The 14,360-nt window shown below is 48.0% G+C and overlaps 2 protein-coding genes across 2 annotated transcripts in view; one reads left to right on the top strand and one right to left on the bottom strand.

Annotated features, from left to right (window-relative positions):
* The window catches only part of DGKD (diacylglycerol kinase delta), a 107,874-nt gene that overhangs the window by 59,080 nt on the left and 34,434 nt on the right, over nt 1-14,360 (top strand). The gene's annotated exons all lie outside the window — the stretch shown is intronic.
* On the bottom strand, nt 1,432-3,308 carry LOC103283207 (zinc finger protein 746-like). Its single transcript, XM_054722897.1, is given in 2 exon segments — nt 1,432-1,676; nt 1,679-3,308. Coding segments are annotated over 2 exon segments (1,875 nt in total).

Below are 14,360 nucleotides of genomic sequence, written 5' to 3'. Positions count from 1 at the left end.
AGTTCTATATTTACTGTAGCTTTTTTGTGTGTGTGTGTGTGGTTAGGTTTTATTTTAACAGGGCATTTCCTCTTCATGTGTTTTTCAAAATATCAGTTATATCAATTAGAGGTGTAAATAGGCACAAAATATACAGTACAGAGAAACAATTTTCTTAACTAGTCTATTGCCTAACAAAAGTACACATGGGGGAGCTGAGTGAATAGCAGCCCTGGTCTCTCCTCTGCGGGGGGATAAGGGATCTAGAGGCGGCTTCAAAAAAACAGGAATGATTACTTGGGGACAGCACTGTGGTAGAATTAAGAAACCTGGGCCCATGTCCAATTCCACTGTTAGGATGTCAGCAGAGGAGCATCGTCCATACCCAGCCTCTCAGATCTTGCTGGGAGTGCACACACCAGGGAGGCCCAGGCCCAGCTAAAGCCTGAGGCCTGACGACTTTGCTCATGCACGTGTGGGACAAACCTTCTGAGAGGGCAAAAACAGTTTTCCTTCCCCAAACTGAACTTCTAACCTGAGGCTTTTCCTTACTGCTTCCCCTCCCCCCCACTGGCCCCCATGGTGCAAGACTGAGATGTATCCCCTTTGAGTTAATTTATTTCTTACTCTAACAAGAACACTTGCCTTGCGTGTTTCACAAAGTCACAGTAACAAATGAAATGAAAGAATTTTGACAATGAAAAAACACTACACAAAGGACACAGAAGCATTTTGCTAGAGCGGAAAAGCAGCTCCAGGTGGGGTTGGCAGCCCAGGAGTCCGATAGGGATGGCCGGTGGCCCCTAACAGGGAAACAGTAGTGCCAGCACTGTTGGGGGGCCTTTTCAGGTGGAGAGGCCAGCTGGCTGCTGTGGGGACGAGTCCTTCTCCCTGCTGAGATGAGGCTAGAGTTCCACAGCACCCAGCTGGCCTCAGGTCCCAGGAGGCTTGGAGCCCTGGGCAGAGCAGGGTCTCAATTCCCCAGGACTTCTTGCTAAGACCATCTCATCCCGAGGAGTCAGTGGGGCCAGGGGAGGTCTGGTCCGGGTCCCTCCTCACTGTGTCCTCAGCCCCACCGACCTTCACGTCAGACTTGGTAAGGACATAGCCCACATAAACATGTTCTGGAAACCAAAAGTATGCTAGAAAGTTTAAACTGGCACTACGACTATTTTTCAGCTTCTTCAAGAATTAAAAAAAGAGTTTTGTAATTAAATTACTTAAAATTCTATGGTGCTGTTTCGCAATCATAGTTTAGAGGTGGAAGTGTATTTGTTTGACAGTTTTTCTCCTTCCAGTGATCAGTTCAGCAACTTGGGGATTTGGTCTTCCAGTCTCCACTCCCGCCTCTGCGTTGACCGCCACCCCGAGAACATCTAGAAACGGGACTTTTTACACTCATGGCCCTCAAGGGTCAGAAGGCTGAGACAACTCTGGCCATCCTGGGGTGCCTCACAGGTCCCCGCCCTCGGTGGGTCCCAGGACACTCAGGCCACAAGTCCAGTCAGTCACAAGGTCTGTGGAGGCTAAGGGTCCTTTGGAGGCAGGGCTCTTGAAGGGGTCCGGGGGAGCGGCTGGGAGGGGAGGCAGCGGCTGGCCCTGGGCCGTGTGGTTGCGCTGGTGCTTGTGGAGGTGGTCCTTGTGGATGAAGCTCTTGCCGCAGCCGGTGCAGGTGCAGGTGAAGGGCCGCACACCGTGTGGGTTCGGTAGTGGTCGATGAGCTTGGAGCGCTCAGTGAAGCGCTTCTCGCACTCCGTGCAGGGGAAGGGCCGCTCACCCGTGTGCAGCATGCGGTGCCAGATCAGGTGGGCTGGGCGCGTGAAGCAGTGCCTGCACTCCCCGCACCCCAGGGCGTTTCCATCCCGTACAGCCCCTGCTGCCCCATCGGGCAGATGGGGCAGCTGCCCGCAGCTGCGCTGGTGTGCGCTCAGGCTCACCTGTAGCTGGAAGCTCTTGCCACACGTGGTGCAGGTGAAGCGCCGTCACCCGGGAGACGAGGCCGGGTGCTTCTTCAGGCCGGGCTTATGGCCAAAGCCTTTGGTCCGGCCAGGGTATTTACAGGGGTCACTGAAGGGTCTCGGGGCCTGGCCTGGGTCCAGCACAGCCTCTCCGTTGTCAGGGGAGGAATAGGGCAGCCCCTCAGGCCCAGTCCTCTTGTTCAGACCCACAGGAGGTTTATACCTGAAATTCCAGCCCCACTGGACTCCCCCAAGAAACCAATCCCCTGGTGGGGTCCCATCCTGGGCCACTGCGGGGCTGGGGTCTCCCAGGTCCTGTTCAGGCCAGGTGGGCTCTCTGAGCCCCAGCACAGGGTCCTGGCTGGGAAAGGAGCTGCCCTGGCTCTCCCAGGCGCCTTCCTGGACAGGACTAGGGAAAAACTTTGTGGCTTGGTCTGGTCCAAATAGGGTCCCATGGGCCTCTACTTCAGTAGGGTGCACTGTTGTGGTCACCACCTCCTCTTCCTGGACTTCAGTTTTTATCACAATTTTTACATCTGCTTCTGTGGAGGCTGCCGTATTGAGCTTTAGGGTCCCGTCTGAACATGTGGAGGAGGGGTGGTGGGGAGGGAGATCTGCCTGCCAGGAAGTAGGTGGGATAGTGGTTGAGAAGTTGGAGTGGACGCCAGAAGCAGCATCTGTAGAGACGTCTCCTGCTCCAGAATCCAGCTGACTGAGGCCCCATGGCTCCTCCCCGATATCTGGCTGTCCAGCTGCCCACGCTTCTACCCCCAGAGCCTTCTGCTCCTGGAACTGGAGCTCACCTTCCTGCTTTATCTGCATTAAGAGGTCAGGGGCAGGAACCAGGGCTCCCGAGCCTGGACTCAGGTCCACAGGAACATCTGGAACCTTGGGGGCTGTGCGGCGCCAGCCACATTGCTCCTTCCCTGGCTCAGTCTGGGAGAGGACCTCGGGCTTGGAGATGGCGTAGTTCAGGGAGACCAGTGTCTCGTAGTTACCCCTCATCACGTGCTTGTACAACTCCTGCCATTCATCCAGCTTGCCCCACTCCTTGGGGGCTTCCCCCTTGCTGCCTGGGGGCAGCTGCAGGACCCAGAATTTCCTGTTCTTCAGCAGGTTTTCCATGTTCTCTAGCTGCCTCTGCAGCAGCCTGTACTCCTGCAGCAGGGTCCCCAGCACGGCCCACTTGCCCTCCAGCTGGTTCCCAAACTCCAGGGTCGTCTTCTCATAGTTGGCCAACTTCTGGGCCATCCCTGTTCGACCTTCTAGGGATAACAAGTGGGCAGCCTGCGATTCGATCTTCCTCTCCATTGCCTGAATGGTAGCTGCCATTGTTCAGGGAGAAATCGGAGCTGCAGCCGCCTTGGCCATGGCCCTGCGCTGTCGGGTCCGGCCCAGAGGAAGTCACCGTTGCCGCTGTGCGGCCTGACACAGGCCGGCTCTGGCCTCTCCGCAGGCACCCCCGCCCGGATGGCCCACTGGCGCTTGCTCCTTGCTGGCCAGCCCACGCAACTCAGTCCTCAGATGCACCACTGTCAGCGCCTGCCGGACAACCTACTGTAGCATTTTCTTATGTACTAGTATTTTTATTAGGATTGCTGTTATTTGTTAATGCTTGGTTACAAAATTGCACAGGTTTTGAGTGCTCTGTCCCAGCTCATCCTTTCCCATGTGACTTCCTTTTATTGTGTCCTTTTATAGAGTGATGGTTTACCGCACTGTTTTAGCAGCGGTTTTCAACCGTGAGTGAGAATTTTTAAAACATGCAATACTGACTATTGCATCAGGGGCACTGAACTCTTTTCCCATAGATTGTCAGATAAAAAAATGACAATAGCCAACACAACAATATCCGTTTGGTGTGAATGAAGTATAATTATACCTTTTTTTTTTTTTTGTCAGATTGGCAAAATAATATAGTTTTTGGTGTGCCACAGAATTTTAGTAATTTGTGTGTCATAAGATGAAAAGGTTGAAAATCTCTGCACTAGCAAAAACACTTGTAATGTTTCACCAATGCTAGGATTATTTTTATTCACCTTTATATACAAACTAGAGGCCCAGTGCATGACATTCGTGCACTGGGGGCGGGGAGGGATGTTCCTTAGCCTGGCCTGCAACCTTTGGCAGTCCAGGAGCCCTCGGGGGATGTCCGTCAGTTGGACATCCTTAGCGCTGCCGCAGAGGCAAGAGAGGCTCCCGCCACTGCTGCTGCACTCGCCAGCTGTCAGCCTGGCTTGTGGCTGAGCGGTGCTCTCCCTGTGGGAGTGCACTGACCACCAGAGGGCAGCTCCTGCATTGAGCGTCTGCCCCCTGGTGGTCAGTACACATCATAGTGACCGGTCATTCTGCTGTTTGGTCGATTTGCATATTATCCTTTTATTATATAGGATACTAGAAGCCTGGTGCACAGATTCGTGCACTGGTGGGGGCATGGCCTGTGGAGATCTGCCCGCTGTGGGAGCACTGCTCATCCCAGTCAGCCGAGAGGCTGTGGACCAGCCCTCTGAGCGGCTGCTGAATGAGGAAATTAGTCTGAGCTGAAGACATTTTGGGGTAATGTCTTGGGCAAAGGCGTGTTCTGTGTCCTGGAGGAACATGGTGGAGAGCTTTGCACCCTAAAGCCACTTGGTGAATGTCCTTGATGTGTGATGCCAGGTTGGTTATACCATCGGGCATGTTCAAGGCAGCCGTGCTCCAAGATCCTCAGCCATCAGTACAGCCTCCCTGAGTGTCCACAGTCACATGCTCTCTTGCCATCCACCTATGCCAGCTCCCCGTGCTCTTTCTAGGATACACCTTAGAGGGCTTGCATCAGCTGGTGGGGTCAGGCCAGTCTCTGGTATTTGATAGGTGCAGAGAATCAGCCTCATTCCAGTCAGCCAAGCAGTGCTCCCACTGCGGGAGCACACTGACCACCAGGGGGCAGCTCCTGCATTGAGCATCTGCCCCCTGGTGGTCAGTGTGCATCATAGCAAATGGTCCACCGGTCGTTCTGGTTGTTCTGTTCGGTTGCTGGGCTTTTATATATATAGATGAGTAAGTAAGTACCATAACCCAAACAAACACAAAATAACTCCCAGGTCTTATCACTGAGATCCTAGATTTAAACACTATTATAAAGACCTGTGGTTCTCAAACATGGGTGGGATGAGGGGGTGGGGGAGTGTGATCGGCCCACAGAGGACTTCAGTAGTCAGAGACATTTTGGGCTGTGATGACTTGGGGGCGGGGGAGTATGTCCAGGGTTGCTGCTCAGCATCCTACAATGTTGTGGGAGACAACAAAGAATTAATTGGACTCAGATGTCAGTAGTACAGAGGTTTAAAAACCCTAACTTAGACAAATAAGTTTTTAGGTGTTTCCTATGAATATTAATACATATGCTTTAGCTTCACAAACAGTGGGATCAGTGATACACATACTAATTTGTAACTTTTTAAATTTCTGTGTTCATAAATACGCAGTCTCATCATCCTTTTAACAATTGGCTCTAAAGTATTCCATTGTATGATTGAGTCATCATTTATTTCACCACTCCCCAGTTTTGGAGATTTAGGTTATTTCTAGTGTTTCACTGTTGGAAACATGCTAGATTTTTTTGGTTTGTATTTTGCCTTCTTTGTGCCCGTTTCCTGTTTCCTACCTGCTATTGGGGAAGTGCCTTCTGGGGCACCACCTCCATACGTGGTGCCCTTCCTGTGGTGCCCCTCCCCAGGGGCTCTCTGCCTCCACCACCCATGCTCAAGGTGGGCTCTGCTCTATCTCTGAGGTTTCCCACACATCAAACACATTGCAAGGCTTAATAAAGCACTGTTGAAATATTGAATAGATGAATAACCCCAAATAAGTTTTTCATGTTTCAGTTTTAGGTATTACTTCTTGCTTCATTTTACTTTTTGTTCCTTTTTAAAAATCTGTCTTCTGATAGATTACATGTGATTTTTAACCTCTGGCCCAATTGGCTTTGCTGCCTGCCTGGGCGTCCTGCATTCCTGGTTGCTGGTGTCCTTAGGAAGGCTGCTAGGTGGGGCAGAGCTGGGCGGAGGGTGCTTGGCCTTGACTGTCTGCTCTGGGCCCCTGGGCAGGTCAGTAGCTGCGGTGGTGATGACCCCATCACCACTTTGCCCCCAAAGATTGGAAGTGAAGTGCGGATTCAGGGAGGAAAGTGTCCCACCAGTAATTTATGCCTGGCTCCTCTCTGGGGCTCAGGCAGCAGGCAGAGCTGAATGCCTGGAGGTCTGGACCTGCCTTCTGGGGCTTTTGCACAGGGACCTTCAGGAACTTGTTTGCATGTGTCTATTTTTGTGTTTTGTATGGCACTCTGTGAGGAAGTGCGTTGTCTACGCACATCCAGCTGTTTTGAATAGTGTGTGTCTCAGGGGGCTTTAAGGTAGGATTTGTGTGCACCATTCCAGGGTTTTGGGCAGCATCTGAACATCAGGATGTGAGTAACAGGAAGTGACAGAAATTACCTAGTGTGTCAGATGCTTATTCTCAGCCACTTTTTCAAGCCCTGCAGACCGGGGAGCTATATTTAGGAGAGCGTTTCCAGGCTCCTGGTCCTGTCCCAGTACCGTTGCTTTTCCCTCTTCTGGTCAGTGCTGACCTGCGTGGGGCTGCTTTGTTACTCTGGCATCTCTGGTCTTTTTTGGTGGTCCACGGGTTCTTGGCTATTTATGTTAAAACTCAGTTTTTGGTTTTGCTGGACCACTCTAATTCTGATCCATTTTGAGCAGTTGGATAATGTTCTGAAAGAGAGGAGAGCGGCAGGTAAGAGTTCCAGGTGATGGTGGGCAACATGGGAAGCTGTGTGGGAAAGAAGTTAAACTGTAAGGATTTAAAATGAAGTGAGTTGTGGGCTCGATCCCCAGTGAGAGGTGGATCAATGATTCCCTTTCATCATAGATATTTCTATCTCTCTCTCCCTCTTGAAAATCAATAAAAATATATTAAAAAAATAAAATGGAGTGGAAAAAAATTATAGATGATTGGGTCTCTGGAGGGTTGACTTTTGTCTTGTATTTCTTATAAGAGGAAGACTGGGATTTTTAAAGCCATTGCCTTGGTATATGACTTCACCTACCTGTTAGAAACAGCCTTTAGTCCCTATCTGGCCAGATAGAAAGCCTGCAGGACAGGTAAGTTTTTCTGTGATGAATTCCTGTGATAAGCTTTGTCACAGGAGAAATTTCACCCCTGATCTTCAAAACAAGCACTGTGGAGCCTGGAAGTCACCTGCCTAGGTGGAGCGCTCACTTCTTGTTCGTACTGCTGTAGATGTGGGCGATCTTCGCCCAGTGGTGTTGGACGGTGCTTTAGGCAGGTGGTGACCAGATGCCCACATGGGCTGCTTGGTGTCCCCTGAGCTCAGGTGTCTGCTGTGGCTGCCATCTCGCTGCAGGAGTAGCTGGGGAGCCAACCATTTGCTCTTATGCGTCGACTTGTATGCTCTGACCTGTGCTGGGCCTGTTTATCCTGTTGCTAGCAGCAATAATGTTCTATCTTCTTCCCTTCAGAGTGACCTGAGGGCCAGGCACTGGTACTCATTTTGCAGGTTAAGAAGTTGAGGACTAGAGAGACAAGTCATTTGCACCAGCGACTCTGACGTTTTAGTCCATGGAACTTTTGCAGAATTGCTCCTGTGCCACACACCAGTAAACCTCACTGAAGCTTATTGAGCTGGCTTGTCCTTTGAGCTGCAGGACAGGTATCTCTGTGCTTTGAGGGTCCTGAAAAAGGAGTTTCCAGGGTTCGATGTTAGCTTCCAGTGGCTGCCACCCTAATGATTCATGGAAGACGGGTTATGTTGGGAGAGAAGGCTTTTTGTTGGTCTCTAAAAGCTTCCTTCTGGGGGGTCTCACCAGTACCTCCCTCTTCCTCCTTTTATAAAGCATGACCCTTACTTTCACACACTCAGCCAGCTCTTTAAGATTAGGGATTCTATTCTAGCATGAGATATCTGAGAGGCAAATTAGGCACAGTAGTGTCTGCCATGAAACATATGGCAGCCAGTGGAGCCTGCCTGGTGTGAAACTGCCAGAGAGTGCCTGGTGACGTCATGGTGTTCTCTGTGGTGAGAATGCAGGAATGGAAACCAAGTTCCAGCGCTGGAGAGTTCCCCAGTTTTACTAGCAGAATCTGTCTGCAGGCATGGCTGACTTCAGGCTGACCCATTCCCTTTTGTAATATGAAAGTATATGTTTATATAGTATATAAACTATGCGAACTGTATATGTGTGTATATATACATTATACATAAATACAGTAAACTATAAATACAAGACATGCTGTATGTGTCACCAGCTCTGGCTTGGGTATTTTAGCTTATTTTTGTGCCAAAACGTTTAACATTTTAAAAATCATTAAATATTTTAGGCATTCAAAAAGTAATATAACGGCCTGGCCAAAGTGGCTCAGTTGGTTGAGCATCATCCCGTGCACCGAAAGGTTGCCAGTTTGGTTCTGGGTCAGAGCACATACCTGGATTGCAGGTTTGATCTCCTTTGAGGGCCTGTAAGGAAGGCAACCAATCGATTGTTCTCTTTCACATTGGTGGTTCTCTCTCTCTCCCTCTCCCTCTTTCTCTCCCTCTTCCTCCCCTCCTCCTCCCCTCCCCTCCCCCTCCCCCTCCTCCTCCTTTCCCTCTCTAAGTATGTCCTCAAGTGAGGATTAAAAAAAGAAAGTAACATACTGAACACCTGTACATTTCCTGGCCTGAGAAAGGAACATTATGGATGTGCTTGCAGTCTTTTGTCTTCCCTTTCCTACCCTCCTGCCCTTCCTCCCAGAGTTCACCCCCATGCTGAGTTTGGTGTCTATCACTTGTTTGCCTGTTTTTAATACTTGCTCTACTCATATATGTAGGTACAAACAATATGTGACATTTTTCACCAGTTTTAAATTTTTGAGTAAATGGTACAATCTGCTTTTTTCACCCAGCATGTGTTTCTGAGATTTAGTCATGTGGCCACATCTATCTCTAGTTAAATAGTTCAAAGTTTAAAACAACTGATTCGTGGGGAGTGGGATGGGAATCTCACAGTTACGAGTGTAGCCCAAGTTGAGGACCACAACGCTTAATTGTTAGTGTGTATGGCTTATGTATACAGTGTCCTACTGTTGACTTGTGTTTCCGCAGGTTTCACCACTATAAACAGCACTACCGTGAACTCATACTTGTCTTCCTGGGCACTTGGGCACAAGTTTCTCTGGAGTTTGTTTCTGAGGGTAGAATTGCCGGGTGTATACATCTTCTGCTTGATGAGATATTGTCAGATTGCTCTCCTAAACGTCACTTTTTAAACTACTGGCAGCAGTGGTAATTTATGAGGGATCTCCTTTCTTGTTTTAATGTAGCCAAGCTGTTGGCAAGGTGAAGAGCTCATGGGTGAGATGACATTCTGATAAGAGACCTCAGCCTCAACATGTACGAAATGGAACTACTGGTCCCCACCCCAAAATTGCAGAGCCTGTTCACAGCTTTCTGTCCCAGGATAGTGGCTCCTCCTCCAGCTGTTCAGGTGTTGCTGTTGGCTCCTCTGCCTCACAGCCATCTATCCATCCATCCATCCATCCATCCATCCATCCATCCAGTCAGTCTATCAGGAGATCCTGTTGCCCTCAGCATACTTCAGAATGCATCTTCCCTTTATCTCTTGATGGGATCTCTGAGCTCCCTTCCAAAGGCTTTCCTGACTTCTGTCCTGGCCCTTACACTCAGTTTTCAATAAAGCAGCCAGAATGGATGTTTTTAAACCTAAATCACATGCCAGACTTGTGCTCAAAAGCTCTGTGGTTCCCATTGCACTCGGGAGTAAAAGCCCAAGTTCTTACAGGTGCTGGCATGGCTCTCTGTGTCCCGTTGTTTCTGCAGGCTCTCTCCTGCTCCAGGCCTTGGTTCACCTCTTCCTGCCGTGCTCTTTCAGCCTTTTCCAATGAGGCCTACCTTGGCTCTGACCTCCTTTTTCTGATCTTTTTTCTATAGACTTAATCCCCAGCTACTACTACATACTGTATAAATTTTTTTTTTTTGTGTGTGTTTTTTATTAATCCTCATCCAAGGATATTTTTCCATTGGTTTTTAGAGAGAGAGGAAGGGAGAGGGAGAGACAAAGAAACAATGATGTGAGAGAAACACATTGATTGGTTGCCTCCTACACGCACTCCGACCAGGGCTGGGGAGCCTGCAACCAAGGTATGTGCCCTTGGTTGGAATCAAACCCGGGACCCTTCATTTCACAGGCTGACGCTCTATCCACTGAACCAAACTGGCTAGGGCTATAATTTATTTCTTTATTATGTTATTTCTTCCCTGTCTGCATTTGAGCAGGGATCTTGTCTGTTTGTTTAAATGAATTTATTTCTAAGAAAAAGGAAGAATTTGGAGCCTGAGGCCTTCCAGCTGGGTTGGGGTGGAGAGTAGTCAGCCTGAGGACGTTAGTATGTGAGAGGGACCCCTGATGGGTCTGTTGGTTGGGCTGTGGGATCTGTGGGTCTGGAGCTGGGGAGGCAGCTTGTCTTGGTGGTATTTCTGGTAGTTTCCAGAGTGCACCCGCTGTCGAAGGGTGTTCACCCACTAAGGAAGCACAGTGCTGTGTGAGGCAGGCCTGTGGCTCACGACTGGTGTGAAGCACAACCTCACTGATTTCTCAGGCACTGCTGGTGTAGAAACGAGGCCTGCCATTTCCAGGGCTCTGCCCTGCACAGGCCATGTGTTGCAGCTTGCAGCAGCACCATGGCCCTCCTGTGTAATCGGGCGCAGGCATATGGAGAGGATGTGGTTTTCTTTGGGAATGTGTGCCAAAGGTGTGTCGCATGTTTCCTTGGCAAGTCAGATGTTTCATGAGCTTACACTGCCTACAAATAGGGACTTTAATAAGATAAGATTACACTTTTAATTTGTGCTGAGAACACAGATGTCCTTGTCCTTAAGAAATATGGCATTGTTCTGGAGTTACTCCCAGTTTTCCCAACTTAAACATACTAGATGTTAGAAAACGTTGTTGATTGTGGTTACTTATTTTTGGTGTATAGGATGACGCTCCAACCGAGCCACCCGGCCAGGGCGTGGTTGCTTATTTTTAATTAAACCTTTTATTTGGAGAGCAATGTAGATTTACACAGAATTAAAATAATACAGAGATCCTTTGTGTCCTTCACCCAGTTTCCCCAGGAGTAAGGTCTTGCAAAGCTACAGCAAAACTTCACAACCAGGATGTTGACATAGACACAGGTAAGATCCAGAACGTCTTCATCTCCACCGGGATCCTCTGGTTTCCTTTAATAGCCACACCCCCTTAACTCTCCGCAACCACTAATCTGTCATTTCTGTGATTTTGTCATCTCAAGAGTGTTCGTGGGATCCCACAGTATGTAACCTTTAGGGACCCGCACTTTTCACTCAGGGAAGCTGCTGTGGGTGGGAAGGGGTAGGGGATCAGCAGTCAGGCCTGGAGCCAACCTGCCTGGTGTCTGGCCCCCTACTTCCTTAGCTGTGGGACTTTGGGCAGGTGACTCGGTGGGCCTCAGTTTTCTCTCTTGATAGCTACGTCATTAGGTTGTAGAGAAGATGAAACAAGCAAATAACTATAAACACCTAGACATTTCCCAGTACTACTAAGAGCCCCACCATGGTAGCTGCCACTGTCATTTGACACCTTCTTTGTCATATCAGCTAGTGTCTTTCTAATTATAATTCAGGAGTCCACCTTCTTATCCAATCAAACATCACATCTGTATTCTTCCAGCACGTCTTCTTTTTCTTTTTGATTTCTCGAAGAAGTCAAGGCTTAATAATCTTGGCTAATTCTTCCTAGGACTTTGGAAGATATTTGTCTGTCTTTAGTGTCATAGACTCATTTGGAGTCTCCAGATATTTTATATTTCCTGGAAGTTCATTTTTTGGAAGCAAAAGTTCTTTCAAGTAGAACTTTTAAAGTTCTTTTTTTTGGTCTTTAGCATGTAATTCTAAACTTAAGAATATGAGAATACAATATGGCTGTATAGTATTCCACTATAGGAATGCTCCATAATTTATGCACCAGTTGCCCCTGGGTCTTTTTTTTTTTTTAAATTCTCACCTGCGATAATATGCTTTCCTTGATTTTAGTGAGAGGAAGGGAGAGGGAGAGAGAAACACCAATTGGTTGACTCCTGTACACACCCTGACCAGGTATCAAACCTATAATTTGGGTATGTGCCCTGATTGGAAATCAAAGCCATGATGGTTTGGTGTATAGGACGATGCTCCAACCAATTGAACTACACTGGCCAAGGCATATCGGTCTTATCTTGCTCAATTTGAGTCATTTCCAATCTTTTATCTTTATAATGAATATTGCCATGAAAAACTTTGTATATATTGTATGTCACTTCTCATGGGCATATTTGTAGGGTAAATTTATAGAAGCACTGTTGATAAGACAAAGATTTGCTAGTTTCACCCTGTGTTCTCCATAGGAGTTGTATTAATTCATGCCCCCAGTGTAGCAGGTTACTAGACTATTGTTCTCTATCTGGGAGATTAAAAAAAGGTGTCTCGCCCAAGCCGGATTGTCTCGGTGGATAGAGAGTGTCAGTCTGTCGATCGAAGGGTCCCAGGTTCGATTCCGGTCAAGGGCACATGCCTGGGTTGTTGGCTTGATCCCCAGTATGGGGCGTGCAGGAGTTGGCCGGTCAGTGGTTCTCTCTCATCATTGATGTTTCTCTCTCTTCCTCTCCCTTCTTCTCTGAAATCAATAAAAATATGTTAACACGTTAAGCGCCCAGCCTGTTTTGTCTTCCGACGCAAAGTATAGTGTCAGTCATCAATCATTGACATGGGGCTTAACGTGTTAAAGAAGAAAAAAGGTGACTCAATTTTAATTTGCATTTATTTTGTAAGTAAGATTGAGCATTTCCCATGTATTTAAGATCCATTTCTAACACTTTAATATTTAATTTCTAACATTAAAAAAATAGCTCTGCCAGTTTCTCATATTCATTCGTATTTCTGTCTTCTTTGCTTCAGCATAGTAGAATTCATCATGTTATTCCGGTAGCCGTGGAGGGTCATTCTCGTCCTGTAGTAGTCCGAATATCACTGTGTCAGTGTGTCCACTTCACGGTGCTGGGTGTTTGGGTGTGTGCAGTGCAGGCCTGTGAAGGGTAGTGCTGCTGTGTCCTGATGAGGAGGCATGTTTGTATTGCTGTTGGGTGTGTGGATGGAGTTCCCAAGCCTCAGGGTGAATATAAAGTCAGCTTTACTGTTTTCCACAGTAGTTGCAGCAGACCTTCCCACCAGCAGCGTGTGAGAGTTCAGTGTGTTCCGCATCCTCCCAATCCTGGATGTCTGTCTCTTCAGTGTACCCACCTTGTGAACACGCGGGGTTTACCTTTCACTTCCCAGATGACTTGTGAAGTGGAGCACCTTTCCGTGTGCCTCTCTGGCCATTTGTGAAATAACTGTGATGAAATAATGGTGCAGGTCTTTTGTTCATTTTTTTGTTAGTTGGTATGCCTTTTTTCTTACTGATTTTTAAGTGCTTTTACCATCAGGATTCCAGCAAGAGTAAGAATTAAAGTCCACTTACTGCTCTTCTAGCTTGCCTCAGGGAATTATGTGAGAAATGCTTTTTACCATTTCTCTGTTTTCCCTCCCTTTCTGTTTCCCTCTGTCTCTTGTCCTTCCAGCTTCAAGGCCTGGGGTGTGCTTTCTCTCAAGCTTGTGGGTTTCCATGTAGCTGTCTTGCTCTGTGGTACTACTCTGCTCCTTCCCTTGGTATCAAGTCTGCTATTCCAGCCATGGACCCTGGCCCGCTGAGTCTGGGATGTCACTGACTTGTCCTGTCACATTCACGGTATTACCCTGGTTTTAATTTGCATTTAAATTTTAAGTTGATTTAGTTATGTGAGCCATTTTTTACATTACACCTTTGCTTGAAAAATATAGACCAAAAACATTCTTTGGTCTCCAAAGCTTTTCCTGTGTGAAAGCTCAATTTTAGGGATAGTTCTAGCTTTCTCTCACCATCCTTAGTTTCTAGGAGTTTTAGTATTGGCTGCAGTCCAAACGAAGGGACACTTATTATTCCTTAGAGCGTCTCTTGAATCCTGCCTTCTTTTAGTGAATGTGGTGAGCAACCAGGAGGGAATCACCTGAAGGTCTCTTCCAGCACTGTTCCCAAATCAAGGGACTGAATAGGGAGCCCTGCCCAAGACATCTCTCTTAGAAAGCCTCTCACTTTCCTTTCCTCCTGAGGAGGCCCTCCCAGCCTCACCTGTCTCACCCTTAGTCCTGGGTATCCAAGAGTGCAGACTGCCCCTGATGTCTGGGAGGCTTTTCCTGGGCTGGAAGGCTATTGGGGATCTTGCAGGGAGGAGGAGCCTTTTAAGGAGATGAGTCATGCCTGGTCTGTGGGTGGCTAAGAAGCATGGATTCTG

This window comes from Eptesicus fuscus, chromosome 11 (genome assembly GCF_027574615.1).
Source record: "Eptesicus fuscus isolate TK198812 chromosome 11, DD_ASM_mEF_20220401, whole genome shotgun sequence".
Classification (NCBI taxonomy): Eukaryota; Metazoa; Chordata; class Mammalia; order Chiroptera; family Vespertilionidae; genus Eptesicus; species Eptesicus fuscus.
The sequence above is the reverse complement of the archived record's forward strand: the minus strand, read 5'-3'. Positions and strand labels throughout refer to the sequence as shown.